The 19,872-nt window shown below is 40.5% G+C and overlaps 2 protein-coding genes and 1 pseudogene across 3 annotated transcripts; all 3 read right to left on the bottom strand.

The window, feature by feature from the left end:
* Window positions 1-359: 359 nt before the first annotated feature.
* LOC115661794 (ubiquitin-conjugating enzyme E2-23 kDa-like) lies at window positions 360-4,430 on the bottom strand. Of its 2 annotated transcripts, XM_030583997.2 has the most exons (7): window positions 4,338-4,430; window positions 3,570-3,636; window positions 2,410-2,489; window positions 1,519-1,633; window positions 1,281-1,333; window positions 924-1,052; window positions 360-711 (listed from the first exon to the last, which is right to left on the bottom strand). In XM_030583997.2, the coding sequence occupies exons 2-7, from the start codon at window positions 3,611-3,613 to the stop codon at window positions 578-580; spliced, it is 555 nt and encodes a 184-aa protein (XP_030439857.1). In that variant the 5' UTR covers window positions 3,614-3,636; window positions 4,338-4,430; the 3' UTR covers window positions 360-577. The 2 variants fall into 2 exon arrangements, with proteins under 2 accessions (XP_030439857.1, XP_056170959.1); XM_056314984.1 differs by lacking the exon at window positions 4,338-4,430 and having other exon boundaries at window positions 3,555-3,573.
* A 2,100-nt stretch (window positions 4,431-6,530) lies between these two features.
* LOC130138874 (uncharacterized) lies at window positions 6,531-8,684 on the bottom strand. Its single transcript, XM_056314307.1, has 2 exons — window positions 8,306-8,684; window positions 6,531-6,886 (listed from the first exon to the last, which is right to left on the bottom strand). The coding sequence occupies exons 1-2, from the start codon at window positions 8,659-8,661 to the stop codon at window positions 6,664-6,666; spliced, it is 579 nt and encodes a 192-aa protein (XP_056170282.1). The 5' UTR covers window positions 8,662-8,684; the 3' UTR covers window positions 6,531-6,663.
* Window positions 8,685-9,717: 1,033 nt separating this feature from the next.
* Window positions 9,718-14,255, bottom strand: LOC115662260 (protease Do-like 9; annotated as a pseudogene).
* Between the last annotated feature and the right edge of the window lie 5,617 nt (window positions 14,256-19,872).

Raw genomic sequence — 19,872 nt, 5'->3', positions numbered from 1 at the left:
ATCATAATTCACCTTTAAACTAAGGCTAAATCCAGCAAAGACTTTCATTATTTCTGTTGCAACTTTCAATTATAAGATAAAGACATTATATATATGCAACATCTATTTATGGACCCAAGCCGAAACTTCGGGCTCGAACTATAAAACCCCGCGACCCCCGGGGACAGCCCCCGAACCCCGCCCGCTCAGCAAAGAGCGGGACCCTCGTGCATTCCTGCCGATGAGGAGTATGCACTATTCCGCAACATGTATTGCGATCGGTAGACATGCAAGCCTACATTCTCAGGGCATGTTTATCTAGTCCTCTGCTTTTACCGATCTTAGCCAAAACTTTTATGAACCAGAAATTCAATATCAAGTGAAAGAATTGCTCCACCTTGAGTGACAATCCCATTTATCTTCCAATGAAAATGTTCACTACAAAGTTCTTCTGGGCTTCCTCACAACAATGGCCAGTCTCATGATATTACAAGCATACAACTCTGAATTAAATATAATTTGGACAGGTGGACATGAAGAATGGGGGTTGCGCCTTCAATTATGGAATAATTTGAATAGTTATTGATCCTACACTTATTTATGGGTCTGCATGTCCAGCTATCTCGTCGTCACTCGATTCGCTTCCCTCGACGCTGATTTCCTCATCGTCGCTGTCTTCTTCTGCTCTGGAGTTGCTGATATGTTCCTTCTTTGCATATCGCTCACAATACTCTATATCCGCAACGAAAAAATACAATGAATAATGCACTGCCAGTAAATACTATGAAAAGCTAACTAAAATTTTGGAATGCAAATTATCTAAACAGCGCAAGTCTCGAGATACTTCAGCTCTATAGAGCATTTTCAGAAGCATGTCTCTCGATCTAGAACTCAATTCATCGCATTTCAACGCCGTAAAAGTAAAAAGGGCAGACGAAAGTCACCTTTTACTTTTTGATCGTATTGCTTCTTGTCTTTCATCATTAGTGAAGCAGCATCACCGTTAAGAGGGTCTGAAGGGTTGGGATAAAGCAAGAGTTGAGGAAGAAACACCTCAAATACGTTCAAAAGATCTACAATAGCAGAATAGAAGGGATCATGTTTAAACCCAATGCAAGGCAACAAACCAAGACGCAGAAAGTAAAAAAATGCGCATATACTGACTTCGTGCACATTATGGCCAATTGAAGGACATGTGGAGATGAAAGAAACTGGATGAGCATAACAAAAAGGAGTAATAAAAGATGCAAAGAAGAGGAACGATCTTAAAGCAGAAAATCATAGTATCGCTCTGTACTAACCAAACATTGGACTCCATGATTGGTTGATAACGTCCAGGCATACAGACCCCGACCTGCAATTTCAACCAACATGAAATAGTCACGTCATAAACTATACTGCAGTCTACATTGGTATAACGAAAATGTCAGTCATTCATTATCAACTGTGGCACTCACTCACTTAAAGTAGTCGAACCATTCAAGACACAAGTAGTACAAGAACATAGATGTTCCCTTTAACAGGTATAAAATTACTCACATCTCATCAACATTTGGGTGATATATCTTGTTCACAAATCCAATGGAAGGAGACTTGTAGGGATACGCATCAGGAAGTTCCACTCGGATCTTCCAAACACCACCTTCGTATAGACCTGGAATCATTTTATTAAGTAAAGCTTGCTGAACAACAGAATTCCGAGAACTAGTCGAATTCCTCAAAGGCAGCTCTTTGAAGTTTTGGGTAACTACTCTAATATATGATAACTTCCTTAATTAGCTACAGCAATGAAACATAAACATTCGTGAATAACTCGAAAATCATATGAAGAGACCCAACCCCCCTGCCCGCATTTTTTTCCCTTACTTCTCCACACAGAGAGAGAAGGGGGAGGGAGCGAGGACATATGGAAAAGTAAGCATCTTTTGAGGAGAAGTCATGCACCACAGCGTTGGTATGAATAAATCATCCAGCCGCATCTCATCCATGTATCATCAGAAGTATGCCAGAAATTATTCCCAGTATGGCAGAGAAGTTAGTCTAAAGGCAAGAGACTTTTTCGTCTAATTGTCACTATGCTAGGGAGAAAAAGCTGAACAATCATTTTTTTACTGACTTTGTTAAAATTGCACCTCTGCACTAACATTAAGACTTAAAGTGTTACCCTGTAAAGTTAGCGGTTCAAAAGACCTCGGGCCCGTGGCACAAGAATTTTTATCAGTTTATTGAGCTGCAGAATATGCAACGTTATGCTACGATTATATGCTGATTGATTCTTTTAGCTATTTTCCTAAGCAGAACAGTTCTTTCTGCATCCTAACATGCTTCGATATATTAGAATTAATCATATTTTCACCTCAGAGAGAGAGAGAGAGAGAGAACGAGAGGGGGGGGGGGGTGATGGAGGGAGAGAGGGAAGAGAGACAGTACTTTCTTTTGGCCCATGAAATTCCACATTGAATTCATTAAGTCCGTCGTTGATTGTCTCCACAGTATAATCACTCATCATCCTGGATAACATAAACATGAAGCAAAAGAATATCAAAAGGCATTGTTAACTGCACCGAGTACAGATGTACCCTAGAAAACTAATCCACCAGATAGCTATGTGGTGCCTACAAACAAACTTTTGAGGAGCCAGAAAGACAATTGAATATCATCGATTGCAGTGCATAGACCTAGTACCTTTTTATTCAATTAGATTGAGCCAATCCTAGGATTGACAAAAACATAATCTAAGCAAACAGCTTACAGTCATGACTGACAATAATTTCCATACATATAATGCATAACCATGCTTCAGATGAAAAAATCGCATCAACAACCACATACTGACGTACATGGAATTTGATAATATCTGTAACTTTAGTGCAACAGCTTCATCATTTTGTTTGTAAATATTTCCATTGCCTCTAAAGTTTACCATCACCTCTAAAGTTTACCATCACATGGTAATAGCTATGTCCTCTCTAACTCATGTTCATGCCCTGGGGTTATATCTAGTTCCTCAAAGAAGGATAATACAACAATTTCTCTGAGAATGAGGCAACATGCCACTTTTACCTTTTTTCTTTTCCCCACTGTTAATTAATGTCATCGTATCGGATCTTCACTGCATTTTCAAGGTTGCCCAATCTCATGAAAGACTCAATTATCTGGGCTTACTTCTGTAAGATCCCATGGGAACCAATTAGCAAATGCAAACAACTTCTAGTCAAGTGCACCTTCAGAAGAAGAGGCTGGAAATTTCTAAACTTTCGTTGTGAATTTTTCCCCCAATAAACATGATCAAAAACCCAAAAAACGTAAAACCATTTGCAAACATGATATCACCACTTTTATCAAAGAGATCATATCAAGGAACCAAACGGTTGATGTACAGATGATAACATCTCCTCCATTCTATTCATATCACGTTCCGTGACATACTTATGCAATTCATGTTGGATCAGGATGCAAAACAAAAACAGGATTGCCTTTTCATTTCTAAGACCCAAATGGCAACACGTGTACCATGCCATGTAAAGAAGAAGCGAAAGATTAAGATAGAGCACATCAGTCAGTATGTGTAGTACAGACTAAGGACTTACAGCTTCATAACATCCATCTCTCTCCTCTTACTAGGAGAAGACATTTTCAGTCCTTATTACTCGAAGCCTGCAATAGTCGGACTGGAGATGTTAGCATCAACAGTTGCAAAGTGGTAAGCTAGGAAAGCACTATAGAAGCCCAATCATACGCAAATGCAAAACAGGGCACAAACATAACAATATTCTCCAATCAAGCGACCATAGTTCGTCGAGCATGTCATTATCTCAAGCGCCGCCGCGCGGCAGTGCTAACTTGCCCAATTAGCCGATCCCAGGTTGATGACAGCATTTGCTATCACCCCGTGGACAGATTCGACAGTCACTCCGTCCGACGCGATCAATTCGAAACAACATACGAGAAAGTCCTGCAGCCGACACATTGATTTCGAAAACGCCATTTTAGCCGTCATTTGGTGGTCAAAAGAACCCTTCCACCCCCTAGATTGAGCTGGACGCACTAAGAATTTCCGCGGACGTTATCCTCGACTATCGACTTCCGGACACGTTTGCTCTCATCAAAGCGCGAGCGCGCTGGCGCGCACGATTCGGCATCGACAATGCCACTGCCGCTCGATTCGCAGCACCAAGCTCTCTCTATTCATCACCGAGAACGATAGATTAACAGCAGCAGCGGCGAAAACCAAAAGAGACAAGGCAGGACCGGATCGATCGCCCCCCCGCCCGGAATTCCCGTCACAAACGCCGTCCGACGACGATCCTATAAGCGGAGAAAGGGAACGAGATGGAGATGGGAGATGGAGATCTTACGAGATGAATCGGCAAGCACTCGAATCGAAGCACTTGAGAGTGGTGGGTGGGTGGGTGGGTGGGTGGGAGTGATCGGGGAGAGAGAGAGAGAGAGAGGCGAGAGGCACGAAGAGATGCGACTCAGAGAGAATGGAGAGAGATTAGAGAGAGAGAATTCGACGAGGAAGGTGAGAGGAGAGAATTTATAGCTAACCTTTTTGGGGGGAGGCACAGAGAGAAAGAGAGAGGTGCGCGTTCCTGCATGTCGACATAATCAGCGATCCCCTGTTCTTGCACAAGGACGAATCAATGCTTTATGAACCTCCCCATTATATATATATATATATATATATATATATATATATATATATATATATATTAATTTTGCTCGTTACTCTTTTCACTTACCTTTTTCCATTTTCGTCTCGATTTAGTTACGAGCTAATTCGCATTTTATCATAATTATTCAACGGGCGCCCTTATTCTGTTTAGAAATTCACAGCTGAGCGCTCTACAACTGTAATCTAAACAAGATTCGTCGTCCCATCGGTCATTGTATATATATAAAATAAAAGGGATGCAATTTGAGTTTGGTACGAATAGAGCATACGTGTACAGAAAATGGTCGTAGAAGTAAAATCTTATTTTTTTGCCAAGGCAATGCACGGGTACGTAATGACCAAGAGCTCAAGGCCCTTTCTTTAGTTTCCAGCTTTCCACGGTCGGAAGTCATCGTGTATAATCATGATATTTGTGATGAGAAAGCTAAAGCACCAGAAGCTGGGAAGAAGCAAGCGAAGGGCGATTTCGCGGCTGATGTACAGGAGAGATGCATGGGGGGATTCGGATTGATGTGTGGTGATCCCATAAATACAAGATGACAATGGCTTGGAGTTAGAGATGGGAGTTACAATGTCAGGTGGTTGATGAAATGGGGCTGTGTGGTGGAGGTGAGGCTTCTCTGCTCCCAATCCATGGCCGCACCTGGGACCACCACCACCACCCTCTTGAAGCCTCTGCATCTTCTTGCTGCTGGTCATGACATGACTTGCTTTTGCCAATCGCGTCTCCACTTCCTCTTTCGTGCTCATGTGGATATACAATATGCCTCCTCAGTTCTTTCTTATGAACCTTGCTTCAATAGAAATAGAGAGAGAGAGAGATATGGCCATCTTGGAGTTATGAAGGGGCCATTGGCAATTCGCGTGGTGCTTTCGCAACTCTAGCACGCACCATCTAAAGGCCACAAGTTCTTCCGAGAGGGCGATAGGCAACGCATCTGTCATCACAAATCCCAGAATTCTGACACCCGTCCCTCTCTCGCGTGCATAGATTTGTGCCGCCACCATCATCTCCGTGAGCTATCGACCCATGCGATTGCCCTAGGCAACTCGCGGCCTGAAAATTCACAAGCACTCAAGCCATATACGGCACCCAAATCATTGATCGGATCAGAAGGGGGTTTACACATGAGCAGGCACAAGGTGCAAACTGATCCAGTTTCAAAAGAGAGGGCCTCCTACTCATGAATCCCTGCACAGAAGCAAAGTATTGCATGATTCTAACCCATACATAATGCCGCCCCGTGGTTACTTGATGTCAAGTTCACTTTCCGCATTGTTCTCAAAATGCCTTGTAAACCAACGTATCTTAGGATATAGCCGAAGAATCATAATGCCAAACTCACCAACCCGCACTCTAGCTTCTGTAGAATCAGAGCACTCCGTTGATATCGACACACAAAGGAGGGTAAATGAACATCAAATAGGCTATGTTCTCGCAAGGGCGTCTAACTTGCAAAGACTGTCTGAAAACTCACTATAATATGGCTTGAAGCTCAAGAACTCATCCGGGTTCTTTCTTCTGAATTCCTGCATGATTGACTTCAACCGACAAGAAGAAGAAGAAGGAAACACTACAGGAAGATAAAAAGAAACACCACAAGTCATCAAGTTTCGTTAGACGATTATCCATACCACTCATCCAAACCGTACCTTTTTTCCCTTTCATCTTTCTGATTCATCTTTGCACAAAAGAGGGAAAAAAACACTCTTTTTCATGTTCTCACCTGATTTCAACTCTTCCCAGCTTACAAAGAAAAGAACAAACTCAATCCAAATAATTTCCAGATCCAAAAACCAAAGAGAACCCGAACAGGTACTTTACGGATCCAGTTATCCACAGGGGGTTGGGAAAGAATAGTAGGAAAAGAAGTTGCATAAAAGTTATTTATGAATCAATATTTCACTTTGCAAGTCAGCTTATTCACCACATTCCGAATGTTATTACATTAACAAATGACACTGATTGTGGCCATAAAGCTGATTCAGATTAATGAAGTAGCCCCTCATTGATACAAAAAAATCATGAGGTAAGAGAGACTAAATTTTTCATGTTTTAATGTGATTTCCAGGGATTTCCTCCATAGTAATAGGCAGTGCCAACCATAAGCGCAACTGTTGCACCCTGGACCACCACACGAGCTCTCATTAGCATCTGTCCCAACTGAGAGTTCCCTCGTCTGAAACTTATCAAACCCGCTGTGAGCACTCCAGCAGTCATGAGAGCACCTATTTAAAGTTTGTTGTGTTAGACAAGACTAGTTAACATTAAGAAGGAAAAGTAACGAAGAAACCGATAATCTTTTCATCCTAGGGCACTGAAAGTAAAAAAGTGAACGCTGAAGTGATCCATAAATTAAAGGCACGATCAGTTTACAAAGTAGTCCGGAATCACTCTTCTCCATGCATCTACTCCTGTTTTGAATGGGCTTAAATTTTAAATGCCCCATTTCTAATCATATATAGATGACTTTGCGAGAGTAAACGTAACATGGAGTTACCTAAAACAATCGAAAGAAGTCCTAAAATCAATAACCTAAAACAGACAGAATAACCAGTACACAAGCTAAACAAAAGCACAGTAGGACAGCAACAGCAATTCAACTGCAGAAAACTGAGAGAAATTTCCATAACTCAACACGAGGGGGTTAGATAGTCCGCTAGGAAGTAAACCAGTAATTATGGAAAAACCGAGCATTTAAATTCCGATAATAAACAGTTTGACGACAGACTTTGGTCAATTCAGTTATTATCTAAATCCCATCATGCTCAATACAAAAAGAGCAACCATGTGACACCAGATGATCTAAGGAACCATCATCTTCAAACAAATGTCTAGAGCTGCACCTTTATTCAGTCTTAAAGTTCTAAGGCCAAACCAAACCACAACCATTTTCGGTCTCAACTAGTAAAAGCCAACATTATCAGCTTTCACCGCTGATGCATTGAACTAGATCGATTACTAATCTCACTTGAAGCACAACTGCAATGCAGAAAAGAAGGAGAGACCAACTCTCCTGATAAACATGAAGATCTACAAAGTCATTGGTCCGAGGAAACAGTTTTTCTTAATCAAAGTGCGACTGCAAATCTTGGACAGATTCGCAAGAGCATATATACTAACAAACCAGGGTAATGGGCAAGCCAGTTTGCAGCTTTTAGATCAAGTTGCTTCATTGGTATAACATGGCATGCCAAGAAGCAATCTTTCTAACAAGTTGCTACATTTTCACAACGAAGTTAATTCCGATGTGCGTCCACGGCACTTCAAGAGGAAAAACCCATCTTTCGTTTCGACCAAAAAGAGGCAGAACACACCTGTTCAGATTCTCACACTGCATATAAACACAAAGCAGAGTCCCACTGCTTCCTAGACCAAAATCGAATTCGAGAAAGATCCCTGGAAAAAGCACGCAAACACATGCCCAAATGGAGAATCCCCCGTTCATTGGCATTGCGAAATCGCCCCCTGATTAAACCTCAACCTCAGTTCCTCCGACTCGCTCGCCGATTTCAAGAAGAGGGAAAATGTCCCCCACAAATCGACGAGCAACTATACAATTCACGTACGCTAAAAATCGACCAAGGAGCAAAAATTAAAGGACAAACAAACCATTCGCGAGAAACGAAGCGGGGGAGGAGACTTGCCTACTGGTACGAGAGGGTTCCTGACGCGCTGCTTCTGTTGCAAGAACTCTTCCAAGTCGTCTTCCGTCGAACCCATCCTCCTCCTCCTCCTCCTCCTCCTCTTCTTTCTTCTTCTTTCTGTGAAATCGGAGAATGACCGAGAAGCGAGCGAGAAGGAGAAGCGCGACTTTGTATCGTGCGGAGGACCTCTTTAAATAAGGGGTCTCTATGTTTTTCCCTTTTTCACCATTTAGTTTTCCTCTTACATATGCTTGAATGTTATCACCTTCAACAAGAAAATGAAAGCATAAATTTGACAAACTTAACAATTCATAGCATCCTTCCTTTGATTTTGAATAAAACCTAAATTCCCACATATCTAAGCATGTCCTTAAAAAGGATTCATTCATGGATCTCGAGATTCCCGGGATGTGAAAAATTCGGAGGATATTTCTCTCTCCGAGGAAGAAAAAGATATGGAGAGAATTAGGGACACAGAGCGTCCCGTGTAAGGATCGTATCCATGGAGTCCACCGTCACTGTTTATCAAACAGATAGGCCACAGTGGCCCCTATGGGGGTTTAGGCTCTTTTTATGATATGAGGTTAATCTCTAACCAAACACCAATAATCCACAAGAGACCCTTGATTTATGTAAAACCTTAGTTCCCATAAATGATAGATAATTTAGCGAGCGCGATGTTGACAGATTTGAAGGGAAAAAAATTTGTAATTCGAATGTCTTTTTATAACCACCTGCAAAAAAACTCGTATATTCGAATGTCTTTTACATATTCAAGAAAAAATAATGTGCTAACATAAAGCACATCGAATTGATAGTGTGGAATTCGATATTATTATTCTACTGTACCATACACAACAAAGTTAAAAGGTGTCCATTACCATTAATCAAGTATATTAAATACGATGACATATTTTTTCAATTTAAACATCCTCTTTTTTGTCATTTGATACTTGTAAGTCATTTCTAGTTGTAATTGAAAAAAATGTAGCCCGTAATGGAATTGATGGTAAGAGGTTAGAGAGAAGATTGTGGGGAGGAAGAAAAAACATCCTCATTTGGTACTATCATGACATGATAGATCATCGCAGACATCTCGACTGTGATTCCTTATAAACATCAATGTCTATGCTCTCATTCATTCGGCGCATCTCCAGACACGACCAATCTTGCGACCATGCATTCGTAGGTGGAGGAGGACTCGAAGCTGCAAAAAGATCGCATGACGAAAGCTAGCTAATGGAAACAATCCCAAAACCGGTCTAGTTAGATATAGCGGCCTCAGCTTGAGATAAGAGACACACGAAAGGAGAACTTTCAGTTTCAAACATTGAAACCCAATCCATATTGAGAAAACTCAGCAAGGAGAAGCATGGTGCTGCGAAGCCCTTCTCCAATCCTCGTGTATGTCATTGAAAGCAACGGATAACTCGTAAAAGAATAAGTAAATTACAGAAGCATAGTCACCCATCACGTTGGAGAATTCTCTAACAGCGGGCAGTGTACATCTGTACACAAGAATGAAACAATCACAGAGGTGAAGATCATAAGCAAAAATGCATCCTATGGTTTCTGCAGTACAATAAGAGATCATGCTGACATCCCATTCCCAGCCCGAAATATGTCCCTACAGCAGTCCAGATAAAAATGAAAAACACTTTCCTACTATCAAATAGGAGCATTCCCACGTGTAAGACCTGACCCTTTTTTTGATATCGGTTCACGGCCGCCAGAAGCAGTGCAATGAATCTGGAAGACACAAAAACAATACCATGCAACCATATATGGGCTTCAGCTCTTCAGATCATCAGACATTGCTGATGGTATGCAGTGGGTTTTGAGTATGTCCAGAGTAGCTGCTTTTGCAGTCTCCATTCGAAGAACTACAATCTGCAAAAAAAGGATGCATATAAAGAGAACAAAACAAACCAGCGTGAGGACATGATGCCAGTCATTAAACATGCTACACATGCACAATTATACAGACATAATAATGGACTACCGCTATCTGTAAGCTATGTCGTTAAATCACACTGGCATGCCTGTTTAGAGAGCAGACAAATGTGCATCTGTGTGTGTGTGCATGCCTGCGTGCGTGCGTGCAAGCGTGCGTGTGTGCGAGAGAGAGAGAGAGAGAGAGACAGACAGACAGACAGACCTGTTGATATTCAAGATCAAATTTCAGAAATTCTTCCTCACAGCTCTCCACCATGCTGGCTAAGCTCTTCAAGTTTTTCACAGGTTTACCATTGAAAGCAAGAACCTAAACACGCCCAATAAGATGGCTTCAAAACTTGGCATACTAAAGCATTTCATTTCCACTTTCCAGAAAAAAAAAAAAGTAATAAAGCTAACCTCAGTGTTTACAATGCCTTCGTACCCAATGTTGATATCAGCCGCAAGAACCTACCACGTGTTGGACAGAATAATGAATCAGATCCTACGGTGTATAGACTCATACATAAGTATAGCAATGACGATGCCAATGATGCTTCGTCCACAGCTTTTTCCATCTTTTCTCTATTTTATTTACAACTTTTTTCCCCAATTTGGCTCTCAAGCTTCATGGGTTGATAGTTGAATGGATAAAGGAGGATACAGTGGATGTTTACGGGGAGAGTACCTGAGAAACCACAACAAGCTGCTCATCTGGTGACCGTGGCATTGAATGCCAGAGTTTGTCCAAAAGCTTCACAGGAGTTTCAGATTTATCCTTATACTGAAACACACCAAAAGCATGAACAAATTAATGCGCATAATGTTCATACCTTGTAAAATCTACCACTGAATCTATAAGGCTAAAATGTGGATAGCAGGTCAAGAGATCTAATAGTCTGAAAATATATGACTGGGATTGCAGGCATTAGTAAGAGACGTGATAAATAAACAAGAAATTTAAAATCCCTGATGAAAAGGTGGCAATCTTAACATAGATCAGACTCAATTCCAACGAAAAACAGAGGGGTACTCGTTACACAACAAGTAGATAATGATGATAACATCCATGAATATATATGTTATCATAGCTAGTTACACACGGGACTTATTTATACATAGAAGGGCTCCAAGTCAAAAACGCACCTCAGAACGAAGATATTGAACAGAGACGGTGCTAAAAACGAATCCAGCAATTATATAGTAGGAGGGTGGTCTGCCTTCACTGTGCAATGGGATGACCCTCTTGTGAGTAGCGAGTTTCACATTAAATATAAAGATTTTGGAGTCGCGCAGGACTTTGATCACTGAATTATCCCCAGTGTACTTCTGCGAGACAAGGTAACTAAAGCCAATACGCTCTCCATGACGAGAAGGAACTACAGAACAACCAGAACAAGTAGTAAAGGGTCAGATCACACGAAGCATACATCAAATCCAAGTCATTGTAAAGAGGGACAAAAAAAATGGGTTTTGTCAATAGGGCACTTGTTAAGCAATCAAATAAGAAGATATTGCAATTTCCAATGCACTAATAGTCCCGTAATATGCACAATTGGTTTTTTGAAATTCGAATATTTCCTCATTAAAAATGCTTAACATGTGTCCCGCGAGCACTCGTTAACAAGACTCAAATGTGTGTGTGTGTGTGTGTGTGTGCATTTTTTTTTTTCACAACCTGAAACTCATCATGATCCCCCATTGCAAGGTTGCAAGTTGTAGCAACAAAGCCTCGTATTGAAAGCTCAACATGTCCCCTAAAAGAAGCAGGATTCTTCAACTTCATAATCATTCTCTTAAACTACTTACTTTTTCAAGTACAATCATGCATATGATAAAATAGAAGTTAAACATGTCCTTTTAAACAGCAAAAGACAAAATAGATGATAAATAATTAACAGATTCGTCGGTTGTTAATACTACTATATTGTCAGAACTATAATCTAACAGAGTAAGACCATATATAATTTTTTAAAATACAGCATATAGCATTCAAAAGCTTCTTTTAGATGCTTAGCTCTTAGAGATGCTCTAGGCTTACCAGTTCCATCATTGGCAATATCAACCCTATCGAAGCTGAGAATGACATCTGATGGCTTCAAGACTGCAGATTCTGGAGAGGTAGGATCGATTCTTCTAATGCGCACACCCTTTTTATCAGTGTTCATACCCATTGCCATACGTAAATCGGGATTTTCCATCTTCTGCCACTCAATCCCAAGAATAGGAAACCCTGTCAAGAGAAAAAGTCAAGAAGATAGGAAATCACATCAGAGAAGGCCCATGAATGTTTTTTGAGGGATTTGGGTTTTCTTTTTTTCGGGTTTGCATGCGTGGGGGGGTTTGAAAAGTACCCGTATATGCTCCATTCTTCTCGTAGTCTTGAATAAAATGCATTATTACTGGTGTTGGTATGACATAACCAATGTTCTCCACATCTTCTTGTTTAAGGGACTGAAACGCAATACCAACACATTTGCCCTTATTATTAAAGGCAGGGCCACCCGAATTGCCAGAATTTATAGCTGCATCAATCTTGAACCATGACCATAGAAAGGTATCAGGTAATGTTTAATGTGTCAGAAACTACTGCCCGCCAGAAATGTTTAAAAAATCATAAGACCGATAACATATTAAACGAAAACCTGCAGTCCGAGCAGCTCAGTGGAACCATGGACATATGACAGGATCTCAATACGTGATACCACGCCACTAGTCACAGATACTGTATCTCCACCAATAGGATAGCCCACAACAGTCACAGCATCCTGAAGTGCCGGCAAATCCCCAAGTTCCACGGACGACACTCCTTCCCAAAACTCATCATCATCAACTGTAAGCATAGCTGCATACCACAGAGCGAACATAAGACTCCAAAATGCAAGGACTGCCATATTTCAATTTCATTTCACCCCACGAGCATGATATCACCTAATGTCCCTAAAAAAAGATACTTCTGCTGATAACCAGCATCATTTTACCACGCAGCATGCGCGCTTACAAGTAGTCTAGAAACTTTATTTGACGAACTTCTATAATCTCAAGGTATTTTCTTAAGCAATGAGTACCCAAGACCTGTTTCTAGATGTCGAGAATGCTAGCAAGCCGGCCTAATCATAATCACCACAAAACGTATCATAACAAACGATCACCGAGGCGCGGACAGCCTACCTTTAAAGATTTCAAAATATTGATAAGGAGAACATAGTAGACTAAGTTCAATGAGGACATACCAATGTCACACTCAGTCCCAATTGCCAACACCTTGGCCACGTACTTGGTATCCGACCCCCGCTTCTTCACCTTCACCTGCGTGTGATGCTCCACCGAATGAGCATTCGTCAACACTCTCCTCCCCTCAATCACAAACCCGCTGCTGTTACTGCTGTATTGCCTCTTCTTCTGCCACGGGAGCGAGAAATTCGGCTCCGTGTGCACACAGAACACCTTCACCACCGACTCCATCGCCGGGACCACCCTCGCCACAGCCTCCTCCGCCATCTCCGCCGCCGCCGCCGCCGCGCGCCGCAGCGAATCGCTCGGGGCCGCGGCGAAGTCGCCGCTCTCGATGCCGCGGGGACGCTCCGCGCGGGCACGATGGCCGGCAAGGAGGCCTCGGGCATCTCCGACGCCTTGTGGCGATTCCTGCTGCGGCGGCGGCGGCGCCCAGCGGCGCTGCTGGCGGGCTCGATCATCATCTCCGCGTCGCCGCCGTCGGCGGCGGCGGCCGGGTGGAAGCCAGCGGCTTCGGCGGTGGTGGCGGCGGCCGCTTGGGAGGCGGGTTTCGATTTGCGGCCCCTCTTGCGTTTGGTCTCGCCCATCCGATTCCGTGCTAACGAAGCAGAAGGCAGACCAGTAGAGGGTCTTCTCTCGGTCGGCGGTAGTCTCCGATTCCTAATGCGATCGATCGGAACGAGCGGCGGCGGCGGCGGCGGCGGCGGGCGGCGGATTTAAAGAGCGGCGACGGCGGAGGTGGAAAATGGAGGGAAATGACGTGGATCTTTCGTTGAATCTTCCTTTGTCCCCTCGTCCACGGTAGTTGCAGAGACGCACACAGGAAAAAGCGATGACTTTGTTTTTCTTTCTTGTTTTTCCTTTCAGGGCTAAATGCGTTAACAGTGCTAAAACTTATCGGAACGGGCAATCAAAGCATAAAACTTTGAAAAAGTAAAGTCATATACTTATCACGAAAGTACAATCAATTTTAAAATTTTAATTGAATCCCAAAATTTATCAAATTGATCTAATCAAATTCTTTCGTGACAACTTATTAAAGTGCAGTTGATTGCACTTTTTGAAAGTTTTAGGACTCGATTGCACCTTCGTGATAAGTTTTAGGACTTGATTGCACTTTTTGAAAATTTTAGAATTCGATTACATATTGGTGACAAGTTTTAAGACTTTCCGTTCGTTTATCCATTTTTAAAAATAAAAAAATTCCCAGGTTCAGACTGAAATAAGAAATCGAATGCGTGGGAGACAACCGACGGTTGTATCGTGGTAGTAGCGACGACAAAGAACCGGTCGATAGTTTGTAGAAGCTAATGCTTTATTTGGGCACTAAGCTATGTTGTTAAATTAAAATAAGGGAAAATTTCATTTTGGTACCCAAAGTGGGGTCTTTTTCTTAATTTGGTACCCAAAATGGATATAGTCCCAAATTGGTACCCAAAGTGCCCATTCAATCTCAATTTGATACCCAAAGTGCCCATTCAGTCTCAATTTGGTACCTGAGTTCGCCAGCCGGTCAAATGCTCACCGGCCGACAAGAAATTTACTTTCGGAACAAGATTTTTTTTTTTTTTTTTTTTTTCTTTTTTCCTTTTTTTTTTTTCTTTTTCCTTTTCCTTTTCTTTTTTTCCTTCTTCCCTCCGTCTGGCCACACCATGGCCGGCGTGAGGTCGCCGCGGGGGTGACCTCGCGATCCGGCGGGCGAGGCGGCCTCGCCGGCGTCGGCGGGCGGCCTCGCCGTGCGGCGCTCGCTGCCGGGCGAGGGTCGACTCGCCGGCGAGGCCAACCTCACCGATCCCGCGAGGGCGAGGGGACGACCCTGCCGCGCCGGCCGCCGGCCGGAGGGGTCGCCCGCCGCGGGCGGGCCAACCCGGCGAGGCCAACGCCGACTCCTAGGGGGAAGAAAGGAAGAAGGAAAAAAAAAAAATGAAAAGAAAAAAAGAAAAAGGAAAAAAAGTAAAAAAATATTGTTCCAAGAGAGGACAATAAATTTCTTGCCCGTGAGCATTTGACCGGCCGGCGAACTTAGGTACCAAATTGAGACTGAATGGGCATTTTGGGTACCAAATTGAGAAAAAGGCCCCACTTTGAGTACCAAAATGAAATTTTCCCTTAAAATAATCTGAATTTGAATTATTGGTGGCTACTGGCTTTACTCCTTTTCGGATTCGAGAGGAGAAGTATCTTATATTAAATGATTTAAGTGCGGTTGGAAACATTGACAGTATAATAAATTAAGACTTGGGTCGAACCATTTTGGATGCGGGTCGGCATGGTAATGATTTTTGTCATGTGCAATTTTATCTCTCTTTGGTATAATATTTGGACAAAGGTGAGGTTCTAGAGTTGGATATTGATTCGCTGTCGTGACTTGAGTGCAGCACGTTCACATGAATTGCAACTTAACTATTCCACTTAGGTGAATTTTTGTAAAGAAAGTAAAATGGCTCACAGTGCAGTTGAAAACATTGACTGTATAATAAATTAAGACTTGGGTCGGACCATTTTTTATGTGGGTTGACATATAAATGATTTTTGTCATGTGCAATTTTATCTCTCTTCGGTATGATATTTGGACAAATGTGAGCATCTAGAGTTGGACATTGGTTCGCTGATGTGACTTGACTGTGGCACGTTCACATGGATGGCAACTTAGCTATTCGACCTAAATGAGCTTTTGTAAAGAAAGTAAAATGGCTCATAGTGCGGTTGAAAACATTGACAGTATAATAAGTTAAGACTTGGATCGGACCATTTTGAATGTCGATCGACGTGGGAATGATTTTTGTTGTGCAATTTTATCTCTCTATGGTATAATTCGGACAAATGTGAGCTTCTAGAGTTGGATACTGATTCGCTGTTATGACATGACCGTGGCATGTTCACATGGATTGCAACTTAGATGAGTTTTCGTAAAGAAAGTAAAATAGCTCATGGTCTTTAAACTTTTGTCCAAAGCATAATTTTATCCTCAGACTTTTAATGCTCGATGTGATCCTTAAACTATGCTTAAATGTTCAATATAATCCTTTTATTTGATTTCGCACTGTCTCCCGGGATTTTCTACATTAATTAATAATATATAAGATATAAAGGTAGTAAATGTCACGTGTGAAATCTTAGTTGGATTAGTGACTTTGTGAAGCCTAGAAAATCCAAAAGATATTATTTGTATCCGTGGTTTTCCCGAATGCGATTCCGTTAGGATTAAATTAATGGGAATTTATACATAAGTTGATTATATAGAGTGATGGGGAAACACGTATTGTCATTTTTTGTTGACGGGAATTGATATGATCCGAAGTACGTTTCAGATAATTTTCAAAGTCAAAATTTACTGAGTTGAGAATTGCCTAGTATCAGCAACTTTGCCTAAACATCTCAGTGGGTTCAAAATATTTATATGAATTATTGATGTTCAAAACAAACACCGATTTTCTTATTTATGTACCGAAATGCAATATATCAAAATAATTTAATAAAATATCTACTTTGAAATCATATGAGCATTATTACTTGACCACATCTCCTACCACAAAATTTAAACCCAATATCATCATTACTTTTTAGTTGTTATCTCTTTATAACTCTTTGCAAACCTTCCAAATACATTCCCATCTTGACCGTATAATCCCATCCCAAAATTCTTCGAGCCTTTAATTTTCTTTTTTCAATCTCACTTTTCAACCCTTTTGAGTGAAACTAAAGGTTTCACACTTGTGTAGTTGAAACTTCTAATTCCATCCCAAGATTTTAAAATGTGACTTTATTGACTTTATTTTCATTTATTAAACTAAATTTGTTGTTTTTTAGAAAAAATTGAGAGTTGTTAATTTTTGTTTTTGAATATATTGCCTCGAAAGTAATTAAACCTTGGAGTTGTTCAAGTCTTTTATATAAGATAAGTGAAAAATCTAGGGAAGGGACTAAATTATATTGATTTACTTAGTACTCTTAACTCGGTTGGTTGATATTTGTTAATTTGTTTAAATTTTGACGTTAAGTGTGAGAAAGTTCAATAATAGCATGTTGAATCATTGTGTTTACTTGACTTGAATCGATGAGTTTTTACATACCTAGGATATGATTACTTGATTTCCATAAGATTTGGTGGCATTTTAGGTGTAAAAAATGTCGAGATGATGAAACTAAACTGGAAAGTGATATTTTTCGTAATTCTGACTAAGTTACCAATCTATTGACTAAGTGTTGGTTGACTAATCACATTGTCGATTTTCTCACTTATCGATTTTGACCAAAGCCGTCGATATCTAAGTTGCCGATCCTAAATAAAGTTGCCCATTTCTAAGTTGTCGATTTTTCTACGTTGTTGATTTCTGACGAACTTACTGATTCTTTTGACCAAATTATCATTGTTTACATGGGAAATGCGGTAAGTATGTTATTATTGCTTGTGTATGTGATTATCGAAAAGGGCGTGGCAATTGTATTTCAATAACGGATTGCATAAGATAATGTTAAATATAGAATGTTGATTTTTGAGAATGGATGTGCAAGAGACAGTAAATGGGTGTTGGGTTATTTGTTGATACAAGGAATACCAAAAGATTATAGTGATGTTATTTATATTGTTATTATATGATTGAATATGGAAATTATCATGTTATAATCACGTCTCCCTTATATCAGCAGTGATGATACCTCATTAGTCGGGATACCTCGTTAGTCGAGATGAATTCCTAGTAACAATTATGACAATATATATGTATAGTCACTTGTGTATGTTGGTGCATTACTATGTGGTAGTTGTGCATCGCAAAATATTATGTTTATACTTGCATTTAAGTGAATAATCTTATGCAACATTGTTCAATGGTTTTCACCGGCATATCATAATAGGAAATATGGTGCATTTACTCATATAATTTACATAATTATTTTGTACTCATCTTAAATTCAAATTATTTTGTTCATACCAGATTAAGTGGTAAGATGATCTCTTATCTTAGACTTAGAGATTCCATTTACTCTTCAAGTAATGAATGACTTTTTTAATAAAAAAAAAAGTAAAGGACGAAAAGCTAATTCACATGTATCGAGGTGTTGCGGTTAGCTCGTGTCGCCACGTTAGTCACCTAATCAATGAAATGATATACCTCCTTGTGAGGTAGATCGATGCATCTTGCACTAATCTCATGATCCAATGTGTGTGACAGTCTCATAATATGAGACTATGAAATATATACCATGAAATATCTTGCCAAAAGGATCTTAAGAAATATACCCTAGGTCAATGCTACTTGCAGGGTCAACTTATTCCATTCATGAGCTTGCAGAGTGTTCCCGAGACCTCTAGGTAGTTAGGCCTTTGCACTTATGCCCTCGGGTCATTCGAATAAAGTCTTATCACGACCAAAAGGGATGCTCTAGGAAACAAATTTCATGTAGAGGAATCGACGTCGATGTGGCTGCAGACAATAATATGGACCGTTCAAGCCGAAGGAAGTCAAAAAGACGAGTTTAGAGCAAGAGTTTGCGTAGCGTGCCATAAATAGGACAAAATGAAAAAAAAAAAAACTTGAAATCAGTAGGCCGTTGGCGGGGAAGCTCAAGACAATGCCCAAGGCACAGCTCTTTTAACCCTAGTCAAGACAAACTTGAAACAGAAGTTAAACAGATGAAAAAGTTGTCCCACAATTCAAATTCACCAACACAATGGATTATACCCCCATCAAATCAAAAGTGCCATTTTCTTAAACAACCATCATGGCGATCAGCATTGAAGGCTAAGCAATCTTGCACAGAGAAAGATTACATTCATGATGGACCAAGAGCACAATATAAGCTCAATAACATACCTTTAAGCGACAATTTTTATTTTTTTTTAGTCTATGATGGAAATCGGAATGACTACTCCGGCAGCTATTCGCGTAAGAAGAAGAAGAAGGGAAATGAAAAATGGTGGTTCCATAATACCTTAAGCTGAAAATTGCATAAAAATAAATTATTGCTTCTCAAGTAATTAGTAGCTCGGTCGAAAAGTGTTCATTCTTGTATCCAAATTACTACCGGTAAATATAATAAAAGTCCTTTTATTATGAAAATCTACTAATAAGTATTACCGATTACAGATATATTTATAAAATATATTTATATTCTATTCACAAAAACTTACCTTCTTTCAAAGTTTCACTAAACAAGTGAATCTCCTTTCCTATGACTTTCCTTTTAACTTATGTGTATGCAATTCTATCATTTTGTCATTCTTGCTTCATCTTTACTCATGTCTTCAACCAACCCACTTCAAGAGTAAAATATAGCTGCTACACTAGCTAGCATGAATCCCCACTTCTCTTTTTCTTTCTTTTCCATCAAAACCATGTGAAAAAAGAAATCAGAAACCTACCGTTTCATAAATTCAATGCCAAGAAGTTTGTTAA

Source organism: Syzygium oleosum, unplaced genomic scaffold (genome assembly GCF_021117445.2).
Source record: "Syzygium oleosum isolate NSW1041296 unplaced genomic scaffold, Sole_v2.1 Sole_v2.09, whole genome shotgun sequence".
In the NCBI taxonomy this organism is placed as follows: domain Eukaryota; kingdom Viridiplantae; phylum Streptophyta; class Magnoliopsida; order Myrtales; family Myrtaceae; genus Syzygium; species Syzygium oleosum.
This window is presented reverse-complemented; position numbering and strand designations above follow the sequence as displayed.

What these genes read in the sequence shown, in the direction of transcription:
- LOC115661794 (XM_030583997.2), bottom strand. Translation starts at nt 3,613, where the DNA reads ATGTCTTCTCCTAGTAAGAGGAGAGAGATGGATGTTATGAAGCT. An exon ending in GAGATGGATGTTATGAAGCT is followed by an intron (nt 2,490 to 3,569) that starts GTAAGTCCTTAG and finishes TATGTTATCCAG; the next exon opens with GATGATGAGTGATTATACTG. An exon ending in ATTTCATGGGCCAAAAGAAA is followed by an intron (nt 1,634 to 2,409) that starts GTACTGTCTCTC and finishes AAATGATTCCAG; the next exon opens with GTCTATACGAAGGTGGTGTT.
- LOC130138874 (XM_056314307.1), bottom strand. Translation starts at nt 8,661, where the DNA reads ATGTGGGAATTTAGGTTTTATTCAAAATCAAAGGAAGGATGCTATGAA. An exon ending in GAACCCTCTCGTACCAGTAG is followed by an intron (nt 6,887 to 8,305) that starts GCAAGTCTCCTC and finishes AACTTTAAATAG; the next exon opens with GTGCTCTCATGACTGCTGGA.